The 27,537-nt window shown below is 47.5% G+C and overlaps 1 protein-coding gene across 1 annotated transcript; it reads left to right on the top strand.

The window, feature by feature from the left end:
- The first annotated feature begins 453 nt into the window (after nt 1-453).
- Nucleotides 454-27,091, top strand: LOC138641653 (uncharacterized). The gene is made up of 4 exons (XM_069729214.1): nt 454-637; nt 8,482-9,255; nt 9,732-9,800; nt 24,692-27,091. The coding sequence occupies exons 2-4, from the start codon at nt 8,517-8,519 to the stop codon at nt 25,837-25,839; spliced, it is 1,956 nt and encodes a 651-aa protein (XP_069585315.1). The 5' UTR covers nt 454-637; nt 8,482-8,516; the 3' UTR covers nt 25,840-27,091.
- The last annotated feature ends 446 nt before the right edge of the window (nt 27,092-27,537 follow it).

Raw genomic sequence — 27,537 nt, 5'->3', positions numbered from 1 at the left:
AATTGAGTGACTCCATAATTTTTCACCTATGCTTGGTTAAAAAAAAAGTAACAAATACTGACTACCACATTTTTTTTGTTCTTGATTTCTTTTAGTGACTGTAGTTTTGTGCCATGTCTATGACCTGCTTTTTTTCTACGAAAGTAAACAACTGAATGAACATCCTCCAAGGTGATTCCATAATTGTTGCCAGGGGTTGTATATTCCCAGTAACAGCATGTAACCTGGTTCTGGCCAATAGATATTGCCATAGTCCATTTACAGCGCGTTATTACCTGGTTTACCACTAGATGTCGCCGTATTTCCACTAACAAAGCATTATCCTGGCTAACCACTAGATGTCGCCATATTAACAAAGCATTATCTCGGCTGGCCACTAGGTGTCGCCACTAGTAGTACCGCGATGCTCTGTCTGGAAGCTCCGGTAGGTGGCGCTACCGTGTGGGAGGGGGAGGAAATGATGCAGCCAGTTCCTCTGGGTCGGGAGCCATTATCCGCACGCTGCATGGACGGCCTGGAGCTCCGCGGGCCGCTGTGACCCGGACACCGCTCAACCCCGCGCTTCCCGCACACTCGGGTCCGAGAGCCGCTCACACTGCACGGGCGAAGCCGCCCGCGTCTCCTGGAGGACAGAACGGTGAGTGAACAATAGAGCCCGGGCCATGAGCCGGACAGCAGGAGGCCAATGCCCGGGAAAACCTGCAAGACACGCCGCCTGGGGGAGGGGCGCGCCCGTGTCCAGACCCCCGAACTGTGCGCTCCCGTGTACGGGGGGATAATATGAGATACTGGGGGTCTGGATATGGGGGATAATATAGGGGACACTGGGGGTTTGTATATGGGGGACACTGGGGGTCTGTATATGGAGATAATATGGGGGACACTGGGGGGTCTGTATATGGGGGGATAATATGAGATACTGGGGGTCTGTATATGGGGGATAATATGGGGGACACTGGGGGTCTGTATATGGGGGGATAATATGAGATACTGGGGGTCTGTATATGGGGATAATATGGGGGCACTGGGGGGTCTGTATATGGGGGATAATATGGGGGACACTGGGGGTCTGTATATGGGGAATAATATGGGGGCACTGGGGGGTCTGTATATGGGGGATAATATGGGGGACACTGGGGGTCTGTATATGGGGAATAATATGGGGGCACTGGGGGGTCTGTATATGGGGGATAATATGGGCGACACTGGGGGTCTGTATATGGGTTATAATATGGGGGACACTGGGGGTCTGTATATGGGTTATAATATGGGGGACACTGGGGGTCTGTATATGGGGGCACTGGGGGGTCTGTATATGGGGGATAATATGGGCGACACTGGGGGTCTGTATGAGGTGGGATACTTGGGGTTTGTATATGGGGATAATATGGGGGACACTGGGGGTTTGTATATGGGTTATAATATGGGGGACACTGGGGGTCTGTATATGGGGAATAATATGGGGGCACTGGGGGGTCTGTATATGGGGGATAATATGGGGGACACTGGGGGTCTGTATATGGGGAATAATATGGGGGCACTGGGGGGTCTGTATATGGGGGATAATATGGGCGACACTGGGGGTCTGTATGAGGTGGGATACTTGGGGTTTGTACAGGTCCTTCTCAAAAAATTAGCATATAGTGTTAAATTTCATTATTTACCATAATGTAATGATTACAATTAAACTTTCATATATCATAGATTCATTATCCACCAACTGAAATTTGTCAGGTCTTTTATTGTTTTAATACTGATGATTTTGGCATACAACTCCTGATAACCCAAAAAACCTGTCTCAATAAATTAGCATATCAAGAAAAGGTTCTCTAAACGACCTATTACCCTAATCTTCTGAATCAACTAATTAACTCTAAACACATGCAAAAGATACCTGAGGCTTTTATAAACTCCCTGCCTGGTTCATTACTCAAAACCCCCATCATGGGTAAGACTAGCGACCTGACAGATGTCAAGAAGGCCATCATTGACACCCTCAAGCAAGAGGGTAAGACCCAGAAAGAAATTTCTCAACAAATAGGCTGTTCCCAGAGTGCTGTATCAAGGCACCTCAATGGTAAGTCTGTTGGAAGGAAACAATGTGGCAGAAAACGCTGTACAACGAGAAGAGGAGACCGGACCCTGAGGAAGATTGTGGAGAAGGACCGATTCCAGACCTTGGGGAACCTGAGGAAGCAGTGGACTGAGTCTGGTGTGGAAACATCCAGAGCCACCGTGCACAGGCGTGTGCAGGAAATGGGCTACAGGTGCCGCATTCCCCAGGTAAAGCCACTTTTGAACCATAAACAGCGGCAGAGGCGCCTGACCTGGGCTACAGAGAAGCAGCACTGGACTGTTGCTAAGTGGTCCCAAGTACTTTTTTCTGATGAAAGCAAATTTTGCATGTCATTCGGAAATCAAGGTGCCAGAGTCTGGAGGAAGACTGGGGAGAAGGAAATGCCAAAATGCCTGAAGTCCAGTGTCAAGTACCCACAGTCAGTGATGGTGTGGGGTGCCATGTCAGCTGCTGGTGTTGGTCCACTGTGTTTCATCAAGGGCAGGGTCAATGCAGCTAGCTATCAGGAGATTTTGGAGCACTTCATGCTTCCATCGGCTGAAATGCTTTATGGAGATGAAGATTTCATTTTTCAGCACGACCTGGCACCTGCTCACAGTGCCAAAACCACTGGTAAATGGTTTACTGACCATGGTATTACTGTGCTCAATTGGCCTGCCAACTCTCCTGACCTGAACCCCATAGAGAATCTGTGGGATATTGTGAAGAGAAAGTCGAGAGACGCAAGACCCAACACTCTGGATGAGCTTAAGGCCGCTATTGAAGCATCCTGGGCCTCCATAACCTCTCAGCAGTGTCACAGGCTGATTGCCTCCATGCCACGCCGCATTGAAGCAGTCATTTCTGCCAAAGGATTCCCCACCAAGTATTGAGTGCATAACTGAACATTATTATTTGTTGGTTTTTTTGTTTGTTATTAAAAAACAATTTTATTTGATTGGATGGGTGAAATATGCTAATTTATTGAGACAGGTTTTTTGGGTTATCAGGAGTTGTATGCCAAAATCATCAGTATTAAAACAATAAAAGACCTGACAAATTTCAGTTGGTGGATAATGAATCTATAATATATGAAAGTTTAATTGTAATCATTACATTATGGTAAATAATGAAATTTAACACTATATGCTAATTTTTTGAGAAGGACCTGTATATGGGGATAATATGGGGGACACTGGGGGTTTGTATATGGGTTATAATATGGGGGACACTGGGGGTCTGTATATGGGGAATAATATGGGGGCACTGGGGGGTCTGTATATGGGGATCTGTATGTGGCGGGACACTGGGGGTCTGTATATGGGGGATAATATGGGGGAAACTGGGGGTCTGTATATGGGGGATAATATGGGCGACACTGGGGGTCTGTATGAGGTGGGATACTTGGGGTTTGTATATGGGGATAATGTGGGGGACACTGGGGGTTTGTATATGGGGGATAATATGGGGGACACTGGGGGTCTGTATATGGGGGACACTGGGGGTTTGTATATGGGGATAATATGGGTGACACTGGGGGTCTGTGGGGGGACACTGGGGGTTTGAATATGGGGGACACTGGGGGTCTGTATATGGGGGATAATATGGGTGACACTGGGGGGTCTGTATATGGGGGATAATATGGGCGACACTGGGGGTCTGTGGAGGGACACTGGGGGTTTGTATATGGGGATAATATGGGGGACCCTGGGGGTTTGTATATGGGGGACACTGGGGGTCTGTATAAGGTGGGATACTTGGGGTTTGTATATGGGGATAATATGGGGGACACTGGGGGGGGGTCTGTATATGGGGGACACTGGGGGTTTGTATATGGGGGATAATATGGGGGGACACTGGGGGTCTGTATGTGGGGGGATACTGGGGGTTTGTATATGGGGATAATATGGGTGACACTGGGGGTCTGTATGTGGGGGGACACTGGGGGTCTGTATATGGGGATATGGGCGACACTGGGGGGTCTGTATATGGGGGATAATATGGGGGACACTGGGGGTCTGTATATGTGGGATAATATGGGGGACGCTGGGGGTCTGTATATGGGGGACACTGGGGGTTTGTATATGGGGGACACTGGGGGTCTGTATATGTGGGATAATATGGGGGACGCTGGGGGTCTGTATATGGGGGATACTGGGGGTCTGTATATGGGGGACACTGGGGGTCTGTATGTGGGGGGACACTGGGGGTTTGTATATGGGGGATAATATGGGTGACACTGGGGGTCTGTATGTGGGGGGACACTGGGGGTTTGAATATGGGGGACACTGGGGGTCTGTATATGGGGGATAATATGGGCGACACTGGGGGGGTCTGTATATGGGGGATAATATGGGCGACACTGGGGGTCTGTATATGGGGGATAATATGGGGGACACTGGGGGTTTGTATATGGGGGACACTGGGGGTTTGTATATGGGGGATAATATGGGGGACACTGGGGGTTTGTATATGGGGGTCACTGGGGGTCTGTATATGGGGGATAATATGGGGGACACTGGGGGTTTGTATATGGGGGAAAATATGGGGGACACTGGGGGTTTGTATATGGGAGATAATATGGGGGACACTGGGGGTTTGTATATGGGGGACACTGGGGGTCTGTATATGGGGGATAATATGGGGGACACTGGGGGTCTGTATATGGGGGATAATATGGGGGACACTGGGGGGTCTGTATATGGGGGATAATATGGGGGACAGGGACACTGGGGGTTTGTATATGAGGGATAATATGGGGGATACTGGGGGTTTGTATATGGGGGATACTGGGGGTCTGTATATGGGGGACACTGGGGTCTGTATATCGGGGATAATATGGGCGACACTGGGGGTCTGTATATGGGGGGATAATATGGGGGACACTGGGGTCTGTATATGGGGGATAATATAGGGGACACTGGGGTTTGTATATGGGGGATAAAATGGGACACTGGGGGGTCTGTATGTGGGGGGACACTGGGGGGTCTGTATGTGGGGGGACACTGGGGGTCTGTATATGGGGGATACTGGGGTCTGTATATGGGGGATAATATGGGGGGCACTGGGGTCTGTATATGGGGATAATATGGGGACACTGGGGGTCTGTATATGGGGGATAATATGGGGGACACTGGGGGTCTGTATATGGGGGGATAATATGGGGGACACTGGGGGTCTGTATAAGGGGGGATACTGGGGTCTGTATGTGGGGGATAATATAGGGGGATACTGTGCTCTGTATATGAGGGCTCTGTTTATGGGGGTACTGGGGTTTGGGCTCTGTATATAGGGGGATATTGGGGTGCGAGCTCTGTATATGGGGGGATATTGGAGTGCGGACTCTGTATATGGGGGATACTGGGGTGTGGGCTCTGTATATTGGGGGATAGTATTGGGGGAACACTGGGGTCTGTATATGGGGATACTGGGGTGTGGGCTCTGTATATGGGGGAACACTGGGGTCTGTATATGGGGGGATACTGGGGTGCGGGACCTGTATGTGGGGGGTACAGGGGTGGGTGGTCTGTATTGGAGGGGTTAAGGGGTGGGCGGGCGCTCCTTTATCCGGCCTTCTTAGAGGGGCTCTCCTTTATCCGGCCTTCTTAGAGGGACTCTCCTTTATCCGGTATTCTTAGAGGGACTCTCCTTTATCCGGTATTCTTAGAGGGACGCTCCTTTATTCGGCCTTCTTAGGGGGATGCTCCTTTATCCGGCCTTCTTAGAGGGGCGCTCCTTTATCCGGCCTTCTTAGAGGGACGCTCCTTTATCCGGCCTTCTTAGAGGGCTGCCCCTTTATCCGGCCTTCTTAGGGGGACGCCCCTTTATCCGGCCTTCTTAGGGGGACGCCCCTTTATCCGGCCTTCTTAGAGGGACTCTCCTTTATCCGGCCTTCTTAGAGGGGCCCTCCTTTATCCGGCCTTCTTAGAGGGGCCCTCCTTTATCCGGCCTTCTTAGAGGGGCCCTCCTTTGTCCGGCCTTCTTAGAGGGGCCCTCCTTTGTCCGGCCTTCTTAGAGGGGCCCTCCTTTGTCCGGCCTTCTTAGAGGGGCCCTCCTTTGTCCGGCCTTCTTAGAGGGGCCCTCCTTTGTCCGGCCTTCTTAGAGGGGCCCTCCTTTGTCCGGCCTTCTTAGAGGGGCCCTCCTTTGTCCGGCCTTCTTAGAGGGGCCCTCCTTTGTCCGGCCTTCTTAGAGGGGCCCTCCTTTGTCCGGCCTTCTTAGAGGGGCCCTCCTTTGTCCGGCCTTCTTAGAGGGGCCCTCCTTTGTCCGGCCTTCTTAGAGGGGCCCTCCTTTGTCCGGCCTTCTTAGAGGGGCCCTCCTTTGTCCGGCCTTCTTAGAGGGGCCCTCCTTTGTCCGGCCTTCTTAGAGGGGCCCTCCTTTGTCCGGCCTTCTTAGAGGGGCCCTCCTTTGTCCGGCCTTCTTAGAGGGGCCCTCCTTTGTCCGGCCTTCTTAGAGGGGCCCTCCTTTGTCCGGCCTTCTTAGAGGGGCCCTCCTTTGTCCGGCCTTCTTAGAGGGGCCCTCCTTTGTCCGGCCTTCTTAGAGGGGCCCTCCTTTGTCCGGCCTTCTTAGAGGGGCCCTCCTTTGTCCGGCCTTCTTAGAGGGGCCCTCCTTTGTCCGGCCTTCTTAGAGGGGCCCTCCTTTGTCCGGCCTTCTTAGAGGGGCCCTCCTTTGTCCGGCCTTCTTAGAGGGGCCCTCCTTTGTCCGGCCTTCTTAGAGGGGCCCTCCTTTGTCCGGCCTTCTTAGAGGGGCCCTCCTTTGTCCGGCCTTCTTAGAGGGGCCCTCCTTTGTCCGGCCTTCTTAGAGGGGCCCTCCTTTGTCCGGCCTTCTTAGAGGGGCCCTCCTTTGTCCGGCCTTCTTAGAGGGGCCCTCCTTTGTCCGGCCTTCTTAGAGGGGCCCTCCTTTGTCCGGCCTTCTTAGAGGGGCCCTCCTTTGTCCGGCCTTCTTAGAGGGGCCCTCCTTTGTCCGGCCTTCTTAGAGGGGCCCTCCTTTGTCCGGCCTTCTTAGAGGGGCCCTCCTTTGTCCGGCCTTCTTAGAGGGGCCCTCCTTTGTCCGGCCTTCTTAGAGGGGCCCTCCTTTGTCCGGCCTTCTTAGAGGGGCCCTCCTTTGTCCGGCCTTCTTAGAGGGGCCCTCCTTTGTCCGGCCTTCTTAGAGGGGCCCTCCTTTGTCCGGCCTTCTTAGAGGGGCCCTCCTTTGTCCGGCCTTCTTAGAGGGGCCCTCCTTTGTCCGGCCTTCTTAGAGGGGCCCTCCTTTGTCCGGCCTTCTTAGAGGGGCCCTCCTTTGTCCGGCCTTCTTAGAGGGGCCCTCCTTTGTCCGGCCTTCTTAGAGGGGCCCTCCTTTGTCCGGCCTTCTTAGAGGGGCCCTCCTTTGTCCGGCCTTCTTAGAGGGGCCCTCCTTTGTCCGGCCTTCTTAGAGGGGCCCTCCTTTGTCCGGCCTTCTTAGAGGGGCCCTCCTTTGTCCGGCCTTCTTAGAGGGGCCCTCCTTTGTCCGGCCTTCTTAGAGGGGCCCTCCTTTGTCCGGCCTTCTTAGAGGGGCCCTCCTTTGTCCGGCCTTCTTAGAGGGGCCCTCCTTTGTCCGGCCTTCTTAGAGGGGCCCTCCTTTGTCCGGCCTTCTTAGAGGGGCCCTCCTTTGTCCGGCCTTCTTAGAGGGGCCCTCCTTTGTCCGGCCTTCTTAGAGGGGCCCTCCTTTGTCCGGCCTTCTTAGAGGGGCCCTCCTTTGTCCGGCCTTCTTAGAGGGGCCCTCCTTTGTCCGGCCTTCTTAGAGGGGCCCTCCTTTGTCCGGCCTTCTTAGAGGGGCCCTCCTTTGTGTCTGTTGCTCCTGTAGATCGGTTATGGGGATTGTTCGCGGTCACATCAGAAGCTGCCGTTCTCGGGATATTGTGGACAGCGCCCTCCAGTGGCCGCCTCTCCCCTTCCTCTCTATTAATGATTGGTGGGAAAGTTCTGCTGCTTTATCATCTACTTCGAGCTTCATGATTTTCATGATATCGCCGTTATCGCGCCGACATGGAGAATCTGATCACGGGTGATTTTTACTGCACAGTGAAGGCCATAGAATGTAACTCCTGTAACATTGGTGTAATTGCAGTTTTTGACCATTTCTCCTCCTTTGGATTTTTTTCCAGTTTCCAGATATTGTTCTCATGTGATTCATTGTAATGTTCTTTCTATTGCACATGAAGCTTGTGTTTCCATGTTCTGTCTGTGAAACAGTCCAGCCCACCCCATTACACATGCGATGTGCCCCCCATATCTGTCGATATTCTCTCCTACATCAGTTATCCTCCCCTTTTTCTGCATTCAGAATGGTTGCTCCCACTCGCAGCTCTTATGTCGCATTGCTTGGAGCAGTGCATTGTATTATTGGGGGAGGGGGTTATTTATTATGAGATGTTGAATTCTTATTTATCTCCATGTTTTTTTCTGCTGTAGATTCATATACTGAGAGTCTGACTCCAGCTGCCCTTATGTCTGGCGGAAACCGTCCTGTTCGGAGAATCGGCACCAGAGCAGTCGTACGGCAAGAGGCCTCTATCATGGCGGAGTCTGACGCGTCGTCTTCCTCGGACCCAGCTCCATCCGCTGCCCCGAGCTCCGACGCCTCAGAGAGTTCTACAAATATGGAACCTAAATTGGAACTAAAATTAGAACCAATGGACTTGTCGCCTCCAACACCTGCTGAGACCCCCGAGTTGCCACCACCGCCCATTATAACCATGCCAACCATGCCCATGAACGCCACCACCGCCCTACAACTGAAGGAAAATCTCCTCCTGCAGCCCCTCGGCCCGATGGCCTTCGCTGGCAGGAAAAGAAAAGCCAACTTTTCCAATGAAGAGACGGAGACTTTAGTGCGAGACGTGGTGACACATTTCAGTGCTTTGTACGGCTCCGAGGCGCTGCGCACCGAGTCCACCCGCCGGAACCAGCGACGGAGCCAACTGTGGACCCAGATACAGAAGAATGTGAATGAACTGGGGTATACGCCCCGGAGCATCGACGACCTGAAACACAAGTGGAGAGACCTACGCCTAGAGGTCAAGAGGAAGATCACCCAACGGAAAACTGGCACCAAAGTGCCCCCTGTTCCCGGGGTAGCCCCAATAATAGACACTAACCTCACCGCAATGGAGGACCTGGTGGCATCCACTATCGGCCACCACTGCACGCTGGACGGAGAGCAGGAGGGCATGTACATGGAGCCTGGTAAGTGGCCCCCGGTTATAAGACTGCTGGGGTAGGACATGCCGTCCGTTGGGAGTAATTGACGGTGAGAGTCATAGTGTTAACATTGTGCTCTTTACATCTCCCACAATGCAAGTTATATCCGCAATGGAGCATTATAAGAGGGGCTGATGTCAGTCCAATGTATCCCATTAACCACCGCTACAGTCAACTTCTTGGCACAACTCGAAGTGACTGATAACAGGGAGCAAAGGATCGAGTTTACCTGTCCTGTAGTCAAATTCTTTCCAAGCTAAAATGGCTGATAAGAGAGCAGTGCACTGTTTATCTCTCTACAGGGGGACTCTCCCCAGCCTGAACGGATTAATATCCGGGCGTCATAGACTTCACATAAGGCCTTAGAAGATGCGTGGACGGTTTATTGTCCCTTTTAAGACTTTCGGTTTTGTCACGTGTTCGCTCCCATTACTGATGATGTTCGTGTCCTTCCCTTCCAGGTGTTCCCCGACAATCCATATTCTTCACATGTAGAGGAGAAATGGGCGGTGACATGGTGGGCTCCATCGGTGAGTATCTGCACGCCTCATTCATACCCTGTCAGCTTTTCTTGCAAGCTTAACTGTATCTTATTTGGATTTTGTGATACCAACATAAAGTAGCAAGTATTTGCGAAGTGTAGATCAAATTGTCATAGAGAAAAATTAAAATCCATAAGAGTTTTTCGAGAAGGGAGAAGAGCTGACAATCCAATCTCCTTTGAAGTATTAAAGATGTGTAACCAATTATAGCTAGGGAGAGAGAAACAAATTAAAACGGGAAATGGGGTGAGAGATGACACTTCAACCTTCTTTGAAGCAGAGGCCTCCTGCAGGGACCTGCTAATTACAGCAGGGAAATGCTTTGAGAAAAACCGCAAGCTTTGAGATTAGTTTACACAGAGAACTGCCTTCCCAGGCATAAGCTTCCTCTCATCAAAGCATTTTTCGTAGACACTGTCTCCGGTTGCCAATAATGAATATTGGGGTTTGCATCGATTTGATATTTATGGGAGATATATTTTCGCCGGCGTAGCAAAGGGACAAACAGATAATTCACTCACATCACTGTAAGGCCATCCTAACCCCTCCATATTAATAACGATCCAATAGATTCTACCATCCAGGCCATGTTTGATCTCTACGTTAAGATAAAATTGCGATAAGAAATGTGGCATCAATATCGAACGCCTGGGACCTCCAGGGGCGACGATATCCTGTAAGTTGGGATCTCATAGAATTCAAACAGACCTAGCACATCCCACAATCCTTCAACACAAGAGGTCATCAAGGGGCGAGCTAATAAAAAGCAGAATTTGGGTTTAGGTCATGTTCATTCTGGAAGTCCTAGTTCGCCGTGAGGGTTGTCCATTTTCCCAATCTGAGTTATTCCCTCTCCTAGCTTAGAACAGTTTTCTTGACATCAGGTTTAGTTATTTATTTTCGTTACTACCTTTTATTTTTTTATTCAAATAAATTTTTATTAAGAATAACAAGGCAATTAACATGTTACATTTACATTTTCAATATAGAGTATTTCCCCCCCCTCCCCCTTCAAACAGCCCCCTTCGATCCCAAAGCCCCCCACCCCCACAAAGCAGCTCATCTTGTTAATTACTACCATCATTAAAACAATAGAGTATCTAATCCCTCAACCACTCGTATAAGCCACACTTCACATTACTATCCCATAGCAATCCATGGAGACCACATTTTATTGAACGTTTCAGTTTTCCCTTTCTTCTTATAAATCCCTTTTTCTAGTGTCAGGCCCTGTTTCACATACTGGAGGAACTCTCCTCTTGACGGCGGCTCTTCCCTAATCCAGTTTCTAGCTATCACCTTCCTAGCCATATACAACAATCTGGCTATAGCTATCTTTAGGTGTTTATCCACTCCAATCTCATCCACGCATCCCAACAAACAGACAACTGGATCCCTTGGCACCGTGCATCCATACGCACCTTCCATACGACTCAAAACTACCACCCAGAAGGCAGCCAACCTTGGACATGTCCACATCATATGGAAAATGTCTGCATCCGTAGACTTACACCTCGGACATTCAGAGTCATTACGCAATCCTGCCCTATATAGCACCATCGGAGACCTATAAACTCTGTGTATCACATAGAGCTGTGACAGTCTATACGGTTCACTCAGCGACAGTCTTGGGATCCATTCCAACACCGACTCCCAAGTCTCGTTATCTATTGGGTCCAAATCCCTTTCCCATTTAGCTCTTGCCATTATTGGAAACCCCAATAGAAAAGTGTGCAACAGATCCCTGTACAGAGTGGATATGACTCCTCCAGTCGTCCCATCATTACACACATACTCCAGTACTATATCCCTTTGAATCCTAATACCTCCGTTCCTACTCTGAGCTCCAAAGGCATGCCTCACCCGCAAATATTGATACTCCCCTGCAGACCCAAGACCAAATTCCGCCTGCAATTGGGAAAATGATTTCAGTTCACCTTGTTCAATTATTTGATACACAAACTGAATCCCTTTGCCCAACCACTCTATCAGTACCCCCAATGCCTCAAATTCTTTCAGATTGTTATTATGCCATAACGGCGAGTATCTAGTCAAGTCCGTGATCCCACGTACGTGCCTCAATCTACTCCACAGCTTGCGTATCAACAGCAAAGTCGGATATAGCTTCCCCAAACTCTCCAAGGATCCATCCTCCAAACATTGCACCACTGGCCTTCTTTTTGTCACCACCTCCATCAACCGCTGTACTGCCCCAGATGACCCTTCATGCGCCCAGCCCCTTAAATGCTGACTCTGGGCTGCAAGAAAGTACAACTCAGGGTTAGGCAATGCCAGACCCCCATCATCCTTGGGTCGCTGAAGTGTCTCCAGTTTGATACGCGGATGCTGCCTCCCCCAAATCAAATTCCTAAACAGAGAGTTGATCTGTCTAAATTTCCCACGTGGTATCCAAACCGGCGCATTGTGAAGAATATACAATATTTTCGGCATCAGAATCATTTTGATAAGATTCATCCTGCCTACCACAGACAAATGTAGCTTAAGCCATGCATCCGCTTTTGCCTTGAGGGCACCCAAGATTGGAGTCAGATTCTCATGTATATAGTCAGTGACCGGCATAGATACCCATATTCCCAGGTACTTAAATTTACTCGTCACCTCCAGTCGCCCGTCCTCCAATGGCTCCCCATCCACATCGTCCACCTTAAACAAGATAGACTTACTCCAATTTATCCTAAGTCCCGACACTGATCCGAATCGTTCAATAATCCCAATGGCTCTCTCCAAGGATGCAACCGGGTCAGCCAGAAACAACAAAATATCATCCGCATACAACGCCACCCTTTCTTCAATCACCCCATATTTAAACCCCGTCATCTCATCAGACTGTCGAAGCGTAGCGGCCAGTGGTTCCACCGCCAGAGCAAACAAAAGGGGGGAAAGCGGACACCCCTGTCTCGTCCCTCTAGCCAATTGTATGGTCCGTGACAACTCCCCGTTTACCCTAACCCTGGCCATCGGCATCGAGTACATTAATTGAATCCATGATATGAACTGCGGTCCAAACCCCATTCTTCGCAACACCTGCCAGAGATACCCCCACTCCACACTATCGAATGCCTTGTGAGCGTCTAAAGATGCAATAACTCTCTGGCCACAGTTATCGGCTTTGAGTTGCAAGTTCATATACAGCCTTCGTAGATTAATCGCAGTTGACCTATCAGGCATAAAGCCAGACTGGTCTATCAGGCCAGAAATAACACTTGTCAACCTCATCGCCAACATCTTAGCCAGGAGTTTAACGTCGATAGTAAGCAAAGAAATTGGCCGATATGAATCCGGCTGTTTCGGGTCTTTCCCCTCCTTTGGAATCACCACTATTGTGGCCTCCCGCATAGATGCCGGTAGCCTTCCACCATTCGTAGCCTCTTCCAAGACCGCCTTCAATTTAGGGATCAACACTTCCCCCAAGCTTTTATAAATTTCGGCAGGAAATCCGTCTACGCCAGGCGCCTTCCCATTAGCCATCGACTGCAATGCCCGTCCCAGTTCCTCCTCCGTAATGGGAGCCTCCAAATCCTCCCTAGCTGTGTCACTCAGCCTCGGGAGCTCCAACTCCTCAAGGAACGCCACCGTGTCCTCCATTGACCCATCTACCCGAGAGGAGTATAAGTCTGCGTAAAAATCTGCAAAAGTCTCCAAAATCTGAAGTCTCAGAAACAGCAACACCACTCCCAGTCACCAAAGAGTGAACAAAGGAAGTATTTCTCTGGGCAGATGCCACCAGCGACAGCAAATGACCCACTGATTCACCCTCCTGGTAATAGGCCAAATTCATGAATTCCCTCTTCCTTTCAGCCTTACTCAGCAAGACCGCCTCTAGCTGGCTTTGAGCTGCTTTCAACCTCCTCCAAAGTACCCATTATTACCATCTCATCTTCAGCCACCCTCAGCCCATCTATCGCCAGCCTCTCTGCCTCTCTCGATTTCCGCTTACACCTGCTAATATCCCTAAACAGCCCTCTCAAGTACGCTTTCATGGCTTCCCACACAGTAAGCACATCTACGCTACCCTCATTTATCTCAAAAAATTCCACCAATTCCTTCTTAATCTTCTCCAAGTCTATACTGTGTAGCCAATTAGGGTGAATTTTCCACTCTCTTCTGCTCCCGTTCCGTGTCCCCACTGATCGAAATTCCACTTCAACTGGACTATGGTCTGAGAGAGCCCTAGGTAAATATCTCACGTCCCTTACCATCGTATCTAGTAATCGGTTACCCAGTGCCAGATCAATCCTAGACAGCGTACCATGAGCTGGCGAGTAGCATGAATACGCCCTTTCCCCGATATGCCTAACTCTCCATAAATCAACCATGCCCACTTCCCCGACATAAGTCCCAAACGTAGTGATATGTCCCGCCGTCCTATTCTGGGGGTTTTTGTTCTTATCCCAAAAGTCATCACATATATTATTAAGGTCGCTGATAATTAGTAATGGTAACGGTCCCCAGCGCTCTACCCTCTCCAGCACCTTTCTTATCTTCTTGCTTGAGTATGGGGGCGGAATATACATTGCCGCTATACACATCAACACTCCATTCATTTTACATTTCACCACCACATACTGACCATCCACATCCTCTTTTACCATCACCTCCTCATACTGCACCCCCGCAGGTATTAACACAGACACACCCCTAGAATACGTCGAGAAAGTAGAATGATACGCCCTCTGTATCCAGCGCCTATTCAATATGTTCACCCTCTCCCGCACTAAATGTGTCTCCAGCAGACATATCATCGAGACCTTCTGTTCTCGGACATACTGCAGACTTGCCGCCCGCCGTGTTTTATCCGCCAGACCTCTCACATTCCAACTCAATATTTTAATACAATCTCCCATCATGTGGCTCATCATTTCTTATAGTATCCAATTTCCCAAGTATGAGCTGCCCCAACCCTCCCACCCCCCCTGCCCCCTCCCAACTTGCCCCCTCCCAACTTGCCCCCCTAACCCCCCCAATATAACGCATTCTTCCTCTCAGCAAGAGTGGGGCTCCACTGCCCACTGCGAACACTCTCCCTTACTTAACCCTCTCCATTCGCGTCCCGCTGCCATAGCAATCACAATTTCCCCAACTTTCACTTTATTGTATCTTAACATTTCAACTTATATTAACATATAGAAAAAGTACCAAACCAGTTCACAGTACCCAGCATAACCCTCCTCCCCCGTACTTAGTAGTTGGTACTGTCCCCTCCGGCCATTCCTTCAATATGGCCCAGCAAAACCCCCAACAGTTGCTCAACTCTTTAACCATTGCTAACGAGCGCAGAACTCTCCTCCATCGACAGAGAAAACAAATCCCAACTGGATCTCGCCGAAATGTCAGTCGCCCATTCCCTTAAGTTTTTTCTCATGAGTATCAAGCCACTGGGTAGCGTCCTCCGGTGTCAGGAAAAAGTGGGTCTTATTAAAAGCCACCAGTCTCAGCTTGGCGGGAAACATCACTGAATACTGCACTCCCAGCTCCCTCAGTCGCCGCTTGACTCCAGTAAACTTCATCCGCTGCTTCTGAACCGCAGCGGAATAATCCGGATAAATGGCGATTTTCTGACCTCCAGCCGTCAGATCCTCCATCTCTCTAGCCTTTCTAAGGATAATGTCTCTGTCCCTGTAATTGAGTATTTTAGCAAGCATGGTACGGGGATTCGCTCCTGGGGCAGGGGGCTGCGGCGGGACCCTATGAGCCCGTTCAACAGCAAAGACTTTTGTCAACACTGTGCTCCCAATCTTCTCCAGCAGCCAGTTTTCAACAAACTCAGTGGGATTTCTCCCCTCAGTCTTTTCAGGCAGCCCCACTATACGTATATTATTTCTTCTGGATCTATTTTCCAGATCCTCATTTTTAGCAGCGAGCTCGGCTATTGCTTGGGCAAACTTCTTTTTTTTTTTTTTTTTTAAACATAAATTTTTATTTACAAATTGTGTCAAGCATTACATCTTATTGACATTAAATTCTTAATTAACACAACGTTATGGGGATTAGGGAAGGGAAGAGGATAGGGGAAATGGTGACATTACAATAACTATCCAATCACATTCTCTATATGCAAATCTGCAAAGTCATTTAAGAACGGTATTTAAACGGAAAGATAACCAATTGTTCCATTTTTTCTGAAATTGAGCTATATTATTATTAGATGTAGCGATTATTTTTTCTGATAGGCAATTTTCGTTGATCAGTGATACGACCTCGGGCAGTGAGGGGCACCTGGAGTTTTTCCAGTAACTAGCAATTTTGAGTCTTGTTGCTACAATAATATGTACAATCACTGTACGGAACTCATAGGGAAACGAGTCCAAATCAATAGCGAGTAACGCCTGCTGTGCATTAAGAGTCACCGGTATACCACAAATCTGGAACATCAGATGATCTATGGCTGCCCACAGACGTCTAATTCTGTCACAACTCCACCATATATGTAGCATGTCTGCACAGGGGTCTCCACACCTCCAGCACGTGTCTGGGGAACTGCAGGACATCCTGGACAATCTACTGGGAGTGAAATACCACCGATATAACAATTTCCTGGCGTTTTCTATGTGGTTAGTACATTTAGATTGGCTTCCAATAATTAAGAAGGATGCCCTCCACTGATCCGGTGTGAATGTGCAGTTTAGGTCTTTTTCCCACTTTTGCAGGTATGTAGTTAGAGAGGGCAGAGTATTCTCCAACATACAGTCGTAGCTTGTGGACAGCGCTCTAATCTGTGATGTCGGGTTCATCAGCATAGAGTAAAGTTTAGATGGCGGTGCAGGCATCTGTTTTTTCCTTTCAGTTAGGAAATGCCGGATCTGCAAATATTTGTAAAAATCCCTTTGAGGAACATTGTATTTATCTCTCAATGATGTAAAAGTAATTAATTCCTCCCCCTCATACAAGTTCCCAATTGAGGTGGTTTTGGGTAAATTCCAATTTTTAAGTTTGAGGTCCGGGATACAATGCTCCAGTGTCTCTATAGGAGCTTTGAGGAATGCGGTTTGTATAAGGCCTAATTTATTAGTCAACACACTCCATAGCTCCAGAGCCGCGTCTATTGTTGGGGACATTTTTAGGTTTCTATTAGGGACTTTAGTTTGATGTGCATGGTAAAAAGCTGAGACATTGGAGGTTCTCATCAAATGTTTTTCAATTGCTATCCAGTGCCGATCATCATCATTATTCCACATGAATCGTAACTGTTCGAATAATGCGGCCCTGTAGTACCGGACTACTGAGGGGCACCCCAGGCCACCCTTACTCATAGGGATGTAAAGCGTGTCCGCTTGGACTCTGGGTTTTCTCTCTTGCCAAATGTATTTTAAAATCATTGCTTGAATCTCTTTTAATATTTTCATTGGGAATATGATGGGGAGATTGCGGAACAAATACAGTATTTGTGGGAGAATGAACATTTTTACCGATGCAATCCTGCCCAGCCATGATAGTTCGTGTTTCTTCATACGTAACATGTCAGTTTGGATTTTCTTCCTTAGAGACTCATAATTCAGTGATAGCATTTTATCTGCCGAGAGTGTCAGCCGAATACCCAAATACTCAATATGGTCATTTTCCCACTTAAAAGGGTACTTATTCTCAAAGCTTTTGGGGTGTTTTGTGAGAGGGGTCAGGTTTAATACCTGGCATTTAGACACGTTCAGCTTATAATATGATATTTTAGTATATGAATCGATTACTTGCATTGCTGCCGGTAATGATTCTGTCGGGTTTGTTAACGCTAGAATGATGTCGTCAGCAAATAAGCCTATTTTGTGTTCCGTTTTATTCACCTGAATTCCTGATATCATCGAGTGTGATCTAATTTTCTGCGCTAGAGGCTCAATCACCAAAGCGAATATAAGGGGTGATAGCGGACACCCCTGTCTCGTCCCGTTAGTAATAGTAAACCTGTCCGACATCATTCCAGAGACAGAAACCGATGCTGATGGGTGAGAATATAGCAGAGTGATTGATTTAGCAATATTACCCGTAAATCCGAATCTGGCCAGAACCTCAAACAGGTATCCCCAATGCACCCGATCGAACGCCTTCTCCGCGTCCAGGGATAGGAGCAGAGAAGGCGTCCGGTCGCTCCCCGCCACATGGATGAGGTCAATCATTCGTCTGGTGCCGTCCAATGTCTGTCTAGATTTGATAAATCCAACCTGGTCTCTGTGCACCAGGGAAGGGATTACATCGGAGAGTCTATTTGCTAAGATTTTGGAGTACAGCTTGAGGTCAGTATTTAGTAGGGATATTGGCCTGAAATTACTTGGATGATCGGGAGTTTTTCCTGGCTTGGGAAGAGGGACTATAGTCGCTTGTAACATTTCTTCTCGTATTTTGCCTGTTTCAAATATATTTTGGAAGACTAATAATAGATGTGGGGACAATATTTGGTTGAATAACTTCAAGTATTCATTAGTTATACCATCCGGTCCTGGGGATTTATTATTTTTTGTTGCCTGAATGGTTTGTTGGATTTCTTTTTGGCTTATAGGTTGATTTATTGCCATCAATTTATCCTCTGGGATTTGGGGTAAAGATATGCTATTCAGGAAATTATTAATTAGCTCAGCGTTGGGTTGTGGGATAAGGTTGTCGGTCTTGAGATTATAGAGTGAGGAGTAATATCTTGCGAAAGTATTCGCAATTTCTTTAGGGTTGTATATTTTGTTCTTTTGATCATCTTGTATGTGAGCTATTTTTTGCTTTGTTAATCTCGCTTTAATCTTATTGGCAAGTATTTTACTCGCCTTATTCCCCTGCCAATAATATTTAGCTTTATTCCTCCTCAAATTATGCTCATATTTATATTGGAATAGCTGATATAGTTCGTATCTTGCCTTTTGTAGTTTCCTATATACCGTGGGTGATGGGCTATGTTTATGGATGTTTTCCATTGTTGCTATATTTTTATTGAGCTCTTCTATTTGTCGCATTCTCAATTTTTTGTGTTGCGCTGCTATCTGTATTAGCCGCCCTCTTATATAGGCCTTGTGGGCGCACCACACTGTGGTCGGGGATATGTCAGGGGTACTATTGATATCAAAAAATTCCTGGAGAAGGTCGTTAAGTTGGGATTTAATATTATCTGAGGCTATTAAGAAGTTATTAATTCTCCACGGAGAATAAGTTAAATTATTGTACGTCTCTTTAATTTGGCATGTTACAGGAGCGTGGTCCGACCAGGTTATGTTCCCAATTTTTGCTGATTGTATATTTTGTAGGAGCCATTTATCCACTACTATTAGATCTATTCTTGAATATACTTTATGTGGGTGGGAGTAATATGTATAATCCCTTTCAGAAGCATGAAGGACCCTCCACGTGTCATACAATTCTTCTGATATAAGACACTGGGACAGCGCATGGGATTGGGACTTTTTCTTTGAGCACCAAGATTTGTCTATGTTGGGGATCGGGACGAGGTTAAAATCTCCACAGATTAGCAGGGATCCTTGTTTTATTTTGGATAATTTAGTTATGAGGTCTTTAATAAAAGTGATTTGACCTGTATTGGGTGCATATATAGATGCAATTGTATACACCTTGTTATTGATGCTACATATCAATATTACATATCTGCCTTCATCATCCAGAACGCTATCAACAAGCTGGAACGCTACAGTGTCTTTTATTGCAATCGCTACCCCTCTCTTCTTTTTCGCCGCATATGACACATAGATATGGGGGTAATTTTTATGTTGTAGTCTATGGGTATCATCACGATTTAAATGAGTTTCTTGGACACATAGTATGTCCGCTTTGAGTGCCTGGGCTTCCTTCCATAATAACGATCTCTTGAAAGGGCTGTTTAGGCCTTTCACATTAATGCTAGATATTTGAAATACCATCAGTTACAAAAAAGAAAAAAAATTCAATCAGTCACCAGATACAGGATAATAATAAGGGAAACAAAGGGGTTAAAGTAATTAACAACAACCAGAACAAGTACAACTTGTACAACTCAGAGTCCGGTTCTATGTGAACCAACTGGATAGTCGTTCCTATCCAGTATTAAAGGGGGGGAGAGAATAGAAAAAACGAAAGCAATATTCTCATGCCCCTTCAACCTGCCAGCCAGGCAAAAAAATAACAGTGTGGTGTCCTGGCATAGGCACACAGGGGATACATATGGTAACAGAGTACTTGCGTGAGAATCAGGTCCATTCTTTGTTCAGTGTCGGGGGTCTTTTCTTTAGTGGGGAGCTGGTATCTTCATCCACTGATGTCAGGGACCATTCCTGGAGCAGGGTCATGGCCTCTCTGGGAGACGCAAGGACGTGTGAAGTTCCGTTTTTCGTCACGATGAGCTTTACTGGATATCCCCACTTGTAGACAATACTGTTGTCCCGTAGAATCTTGGTTGCGGATGAGAATTCTCGCCTCCTGTTCAGGGTTGTCGCAGACAAGTCGGTGAACACCAGAATGTTCCGGAATCTTTCTGGAAGTTCTTGCTTTGCTGACGCTGACTTGGTCACTGCCTCCTTGAAATGGTAGAAGTGCAGCCTGGCTATCACGTCTCGCGGTGCGGAGCTGGGAGCAGACTTTGGTTTGGGGATCCGATGTGCCCTGTCAATCAGCAGGTCCCTCTGTTCTGCTGACGGCACCAGAATTGTGAAGAAGTCCATTAGAAACTCCTTTAGTGTATCCGCTGACACACTCTCAGGGATTCCTCTGAAACGTAGGTTATTGCGCCTGGATCGGTCTTCTAGGTCTGCAAGCTTCAGTTTTAGGGCCATGATTTCTTCGTCCGCTTCATTATGCGCGTCTACTAGTTGGTTGTGCGCCGTAGTATATTCCTCCAGTTTCCCCTCTATGTGTGAGGTTCTGTCGCCAATCTGCGTTATTTCTTTATGTAGCTCAGTGAAAGCCGTTGTGATATCAGTATGAATGGCTTGCTTCAGGTCTCCCAGCAGGGATTTGAGTGTGGCTACAGTGACAGGGGCAGAATTGGAGTCTGTAATAGGAGAGTCTGAGGAGACGGTCAGGGCTGTGTTTAGTGGCTGTAAATCTTCAGGCTCTGAACCTTCAGCATTCCTAGCAGGGGGAAAAAGCAGGGACTGCAGCGTTGGTGAATAGCTCTGTGTGCTCAGGGATCTTTCAGTTTTGCTGGGAGTTTGGGGCTGGTGGAGTGATTCACTGTGCAGCTCTGACCTTTGCTCCACACTGCCATCACTCCTGCTGCTGCCGGCGGCCGCGTGGTGAGAGTTGCGGTCGCCATCTTGGATCCAACTACCCATCGCTTCAAAGACCTGGACCCTGCTGGGCGCCTGCCCCCTCCTTCTCCCTCGCTTCATTCCTGGAGTGCACCACCGCCTGGCTTATCTTATCTTCAGATCTGACCTCCTCCGGTCACCTCACTGTGCTTTGGGCCGCTTATGATAGCTGGTGGTTAGGGAGCTCGAGCCTCGCACGTCCGCTCAGCTCCACATCCGGTCACGCCCCCCGCTTGGGCAAACTTCTTTTCAGCTTTTTGTAGCTTAACTATGTGATCTTCTGCCGTGCTCACCCTCTCCTCCACCACTCCTATACGTTTGTCCATTTTCTGCAGAGCCGCATTAATCTGTGCCGTGTCCCCTTTAACTTCCTGCATCTGCTGGGCCAAGGAGTTCAGGGATTGCTGACATGAAGAGATCAGTGTGATAACATCTCTAAGAGTCGGCTCCTCTCCCTGTGATATGCCTCCAGGTCCCCCACTAGCCCCAGCCATGCTGCCTCTCTCCTTCCCCCTCTGTACCTCATGCTGCTCGGCTGTGCTTGCTTCCTCCTCCTCCTGGTCAGCTCCAGATCCTGGTTCTGCTTCCTCAGCAGCCTCCACTCTGGCATACTGCTGCAGCTTTGCGGCCACCTCCATGCGCCGCTGACATGCGGCGTTCTCCTTCTCGGCATCCTCCCTAGCATCGGAGCCATCTTGGCTGGCTCCTGCATCGCTGGTGCCAGCGTCTTTCTGCCGCCTCCTGGTCATCGCTGCCGACTCCGGACCTGCTGCTCCGCACCGCTGCACTCTCCGGACCTTCAGCCAGCTGGATTTAGGTGAGTTTGCCCGAAAATCGGGGTTAAAGCAGGATTTTTGTCCTTATGGCAGCAGGAGCACTCTTCCCTGCTTCCACTCACATGGCCAGCTAGGACACGCCCCGTCGTTACTACCTTTTATATAATTGCATATATCGTATTGTTTTGTTCCCATTTTGTATCATTGTATATTTTTATAAACACTGCCTACCTTTCTGAATTAAATAAAATTTAATAGCTCTGTTCCTCTTGCTCTGTAAATCGCACCCCTGAAGCCATACGCCACCTGTATATAATAAAAATAAACACCAAAACAAAACAAAAAAAGACGCTAATGCAATAGTGAATCTGGCCTAATTCAGATTTCGAGTCATTTAGAAGAGAAGTTGAAAACTTTAGGATCAGAAATTAGTTTCTGTATGTTTTATGTGATATATAAGGGTATGTTTCCGCGGTCCAGGTTGGCAGCGCTTTGGATGCGGCACTGTCCAAAGCGCTGCTGGCTTTTGTACGCACGGTGATTCCACATGTGTTCATTGAACCGTGCGGAATCACCACATCCTATACATAGAACGGTGCTATTTATCTTGAGGAGACTGAGCATCCCCGCAAGATAGATAGACATGATGCGGTCTAGAAAGATGCACCGCATGTCCGGTTACGCAGGGAAGCCGGAGGCGTCCCTGCACGCATAGTGGAGATGGTATTTCAGAAAATCTGGGCGCAGTGGGCTGGACGCAGCGTCCAATCCACAGGCTATACTGACCGTGTAAACATACCCTAAGGGTTGTTAATTATACTTTGTCATGTTTTACAACCCTTGACCCAATGTCCCAGCTTCTGTGCCCCTATTTCTATCCCAGCAGCTCCACTACTGGTTTTCAGACCGTGACTTATGCTCGCTACAATTTCTAGCCAGCCTCCTTCTAGATTGACCAATGCATAGAACAAGAAGGGGCCTGGCCCGGCTGTGGAAATAAGAACTCTGTAACCACGGTTTGCATATATTTTATTATATAACTTATCAAAGACAAGGAAACACCCGCGGGAGCAGTATTGATATGACATCTTGTTCCTGGTTAATGATGGACGTTTGGGGAGATCGGAGCTGTTCTTGTTAGGTCTCTAGAGGGGGGGGAGGCTGGTTGGGGGTTTAAAAAGTTTTATTGAAAATGTAATACATATATGTGTACTGTTTGCAGCAATGTAATCTGCATATATTTTTCTTACTGTTTAATAAAAACATTTGATAAAAAAAAAAAAGACAAGGAAACACATTTTGCTGGACAACCACTTTAACCCCTTAATGACCATGCATACGCCTTTTGACGGCGTCAGTTAAGGGGCATTATTCCTCAGCACCACTTTTTAATGGCGCAGAGAAATAAGTGTATAGCGCCCCGCAGCATCGGAAAATCTCCTGAGTTCTCAGCCACCAGGGGTAGCCGAGACCCCAGAGAACATGATGGTCGGCTTTTACGTCACGTGATCACCGTTATTCACCAAATAATGGCGATCACAAAAAGTCCTATCTTTCAATTCCTTCCTCCTCTGATAGGATTGATCACAGAGGAGAGAGATATTGGGTCCCTCAGGCTCACCAGGTACCTGCTCCGTCCCCCAGCCCTCCACCTCATCTTCCCGGAAGAAAATGCAGGAGAAGTGCGCCTGCCGAGATCTGCGGCCGATATCCGGCAACAATAGATTTTTCCTATTGGTTAATTTTGATCACTGTGATAGACCCCATCACAGTGATTAAAAAAAAATAGTAAATCAAATTCCCCTTTGTCATCCCCTTAGTTAGAAAAAAATAATACAAAAAAAAAAAATGTTATGTTTTCCATTCTTTGCAGTTAGGGTTGTGTTGGGGGTTGAGTTAGAATTGGGGGTTTCCACTGTTTAGGCAAATCAGGGGGTCTCCAAATGCGACATGGTAACCGCCATCGATTCCAGCAAACGCTGCTCCCTCCCATCTGAGCTGGCCATGCGCCTAAACAGCGGATTTCCCCCACATATGGGGTATAGGTGTACTCAGGAGCAATTGCACAACAAATTTGGGGTTCCATTTTCTCCTTTTACCCTTGTTAAAATAAAGTTTGGTTCTAAAGTAAAAAATTGTTAATTTTCTCCTTCCACATTACTTTAGTTCTTGTGAAGCACCTGAAGGATTCATACATTTCTTGAATGTGGTTTTGAGCACCTCGAGGGGTGCAGTTTTTAGAATGGTGTCACTTTTGGGGATTTTCTGTCATATTGACCCCTCGAAGTCCCAAAAATGATTGTGTAAATTTTGTTAGGAAAATGAGAAATTGCTGGTTAAATTTTAACCCTTATGTTTCCCAAATTGTGCTGATGTAAAGTAGACATGTGGGAAATATTACTTAAGTATTTTGTGTGACACGACTCTCTGACTTAGGAGCACAAAAATTAAAAGTTTGAAACTTGCAAAATTTTCAACATTTTTCCCCCATAAACGCATGTTTTACCACTAACATAAAGTACAATATGTCACGAAAAAACTCAATCAATGGGATCCATTGAGTTCCAGAGCTATAACCTCATAAAGTGACAGTGGTCAGAATTGTAAAAATAGGGTTTGAAATGTGTTAAACTTACTGATAGGGGGACTGCCAAAGTTTCCTGAATGCATCTGGAAAGTCTTAGTAAGAGGGTGTACTTTCTTTTTGGGCAATATCTGAGGGGTCCTGTAATCCATTATACTCGGCTAGGGACTGATCTCTGTTACGGATTTTGTGGCAGGGGCATATATGGGGTCCGTGGTAGAATGATTGCATTAATCACACGTTTTCCTTTTGATCTCTGTAGTTACATTCCTTTTCTTATTCTATTCACAGCAAGTCCAAGGCCTATCCCGGAAGTTTCGGTCATGTCCCCTTTGGTCAGCACGTCTCCTGCTCAGCTCTCCTTTGTCCATGTACCGGATGACGCAGAGAATGGCGAACGCGATAAAAATGTTACCCAAAAAGTTAAAATCAAGCCATTTCCTGAGACCTGGACGGGCTTAAAAGAGGTGTGCACCCTGGTGACCACCCAGAACCTGATCCCAGCACCACAGACAATCGTCACAGCTGCACCTGAGATCCTTACTGTGAAACAGGAGGTTGTGACTACCCAGCTCGTCTCCGTTCCAGCACGTTGTGAGTCCCAGAACTCCATTGTTTCCTCCCCAGAGGGGTCACTGGATAATCCAGGTGGGCAAACCGAGTGCAATGCTACTGGAAGCAGTGGTGGCAACAACAGCAGCAGTAACCGCAGTAGCCCAGCGGCTCCAATTAGTGAAGATGGGGGAATTGTGCAACTAAAGGTGGAGCACGAGGAAGGAGGCAGTCAGCATGCAGGGAAGGCTTCACCTGCACAAGAGGAAGACCGAGACAACTGGCAAGAGAATCCGGATGAGTGGGACAGACAATCCCAATCCCCGCCGCCCAGCGAGAATGTACAGGATGATTCCTTGCCCTCTTCATCCTCACAGGATGGGGATGGCGACCCCTCTTCTGGAGGAGAACTTCCCACAAATGGAGATTGCGCCTTTGACCCCGACGATCGGAAAGCTCCTTGGAAATCTAAAATGAATCGACTGTTTGAGTTGGAGGAGCAGTGGGACCAGTTATACCATCGCGAGTTGGGGATGTGGGAGGAAGATCGGATTCAACATCAGCAGCAACGTAACCAAGACAGGGAGCTGCAGCAGCAACTTCTCGGTGTGCTCACAGACATTCGAGATGAACTGCGTGAACTTAGACAGGAAAGAGCAGCGGCCCGGCAGAAGCAAGAGTCCGCCACTGCCAATGGGTCCCATGTAACCAATACCTCTCCTGTAGCCGTAACCCCCAAGGCTGAAAGTCCTGTGGCAGTGAAGAAATTGGAAAAAAGTACTCCAGTAGTTGCTCCAAAGCGTAGAGGGCGGCCTCGTCTCATCAGGCCGGCCCCGGAGAGTGTCCGCCCCATCCGACCTGCACCAGAGCGCTCTACCAAAAGCTGAACCTTATCCCATCCTCGACCACAGCAACTATGCTAGCTCAAACTACTTAATGCACTGGCTGCAAAGAGGTTATTTTCCTGAACACTTCCTGCAATGGTTGGAGTGGTAGTCCACACTGGACAGGCAAGGATTCATATTGGATACATAAATTTATTTTTATATTTTCTATTAGAAGAAAATCTTGTCCCATTCTGTTAGGTTTCTAGTTTGACTGGATATTCCAAAAAGTTTCTGGACATGAAGGGAGCAGACAGTCCATGTGCGGAGCTGTGCTCCAGGCTGCGGGGGTATTCTGTACAGATGGATTTATAAGTGGGGGGGGGGTTGCAGCCAGCATATGTGTGTATGTATTGGGGCTTTTTACATATCCCAGGCCTTAAAGGGAGATTGTCAGCATAAAATAACTGTTCAAACAGTGCACACTTGTCTTGGCCAAGTAGTCCAATGCTCCTCGCTGACTTCTGCTGTATATATCGCTGCTTTCTCTTCTTTGATTGAAAGCTCTGGCCTTACAGAAACCAGATAAGGGTGGAGACAGATGGAAAACCAGTAGGTGGTAACTGCTCGGCCACCTCAGTCGTGTACTGAACTCCTGTGCTTGGTTTGAACAGTCGTTTTGTGTTGGCAGACTCCCTTTAAAATAATTTTGTGCTGCTGCATTCCAAGACTTTCGTCATTAGACTTGTATCCTGCATCATTAACCAACTTCATTAGGCTGTTTACAAAAGATTTCACGTTATTTTATTTTGTTCATTATAAAGCAGGTTCTTGGATCAGATGTAGAGGAAGGAAATGCGAATTTAGCATGAGTAGGAATCACTGTATTGTATAAAGGCATCATTCAGATTAGAGGAGGTTGTTTAGCTTGAGGTGGAGAATCTCAGAATTCTTTTTTTTTTTTTTTTTTTATTTAAAGCTTTTATTTTTAAAAGGTAAAACAAACATTTCTAGTTTTCTACAATGAAACCCCCTTAGGTTAAGATTGTTATTATTTTTTTTTTTGCAAACCAGGGGACGTCCCAATCGGACCCTGTTATGAATCCTGACACCCGGGGCTGTTCCTGGAAAAGTTCGGCATGAAGAATGAGAGAGGGATGGCTTTTAGCGATTTGCTGAGATGATGATGAGCGGCGAGTGGATGAGAATGGATTGACCTTGAGGGTTTTATTCTCGCTGTGACCATCTTCTCCCCTTTAGATGAATTGATATTTTAATCTTTTCATGCAATAAAGGATGCATTTTTAGTATCTTATTTCTTTTCAAGGTTTTTTTTTTTGTATTTATAAGAAAATGTTACACCGCTCAGTTAAATTTTCAGGCAACTTCGGAACACTTTTTCGTTTTTCTGATGCAAACGTTGTGGTTCTGCGTTCCATAACATAAGGGGATATTTATATGGGGCAGATTAAGTTGCAGGAATGGGGTTGTTTTTGCCGCGCCATTCAGATCTGCCACGTGTTAATATTCCCTTACATAATTCTGCTGGCTTGAATCTGTCACTAGTTTTAAGCACCCCCCTGACATCATAGCTGTGATTCCTTAATGCGCTACACACTGGTTTTCTTCACAGTTTTGACTTTTAATGTTGGGTTGAATTAGGGTAACATGGATCCTGGGCTGTTTGGACCGCTCTCCAGTGCACAATTGTGCAATTCTGCAAAGTAGAATACATAAAGCTTCCTACATTGTATGAATGAC

Source organism: Ranitomeya imitator, chromosome 6 (assembly GCF_032444005.1).
Source record: "Ranitomeya imitator isolate aRanImi1 chromosome 6, aRanImi1.pri, whole genome shotgun sequence".
Classification (NCBI taxonomy): domain Eukaryota; kingdom Metazoa; phylum Chordata; class Amphibia; order Anura; family Dendrobatidae; genus Ranitomeya; species Ranitomeya imitator.
The sequence above is the reverse complement of the archived record's forward strand: the minus strand, read 5'-3'. Positions and strand labels throughout refer to the sequence as shown.

Bases quoted from the DNA above. Each gene is read 5' to 3' on its own strand.
- LOC138641653 (XM_069729214.1), top strand. From the start codon at position 8,517: ATGTCTGGCGGAAACCGTCCTGTTCGGAGAATCGGCACCAGAGCAGTC. The intron at 9,256-9,731 runs GTAAGTGGCCCC...CTTCCCTTCCAG, and splicing joins GGGCATGTACATGGAGCCTG to GTGTTCCCCGACAATCCATA. The intron at 9,801-24,691 runs GTGAGTATCTGC...TTCTATTCACAG, and splicing joins TGACATGGTGGGCTCCATCG to CAAGTCCAAGGCCTATCCCG.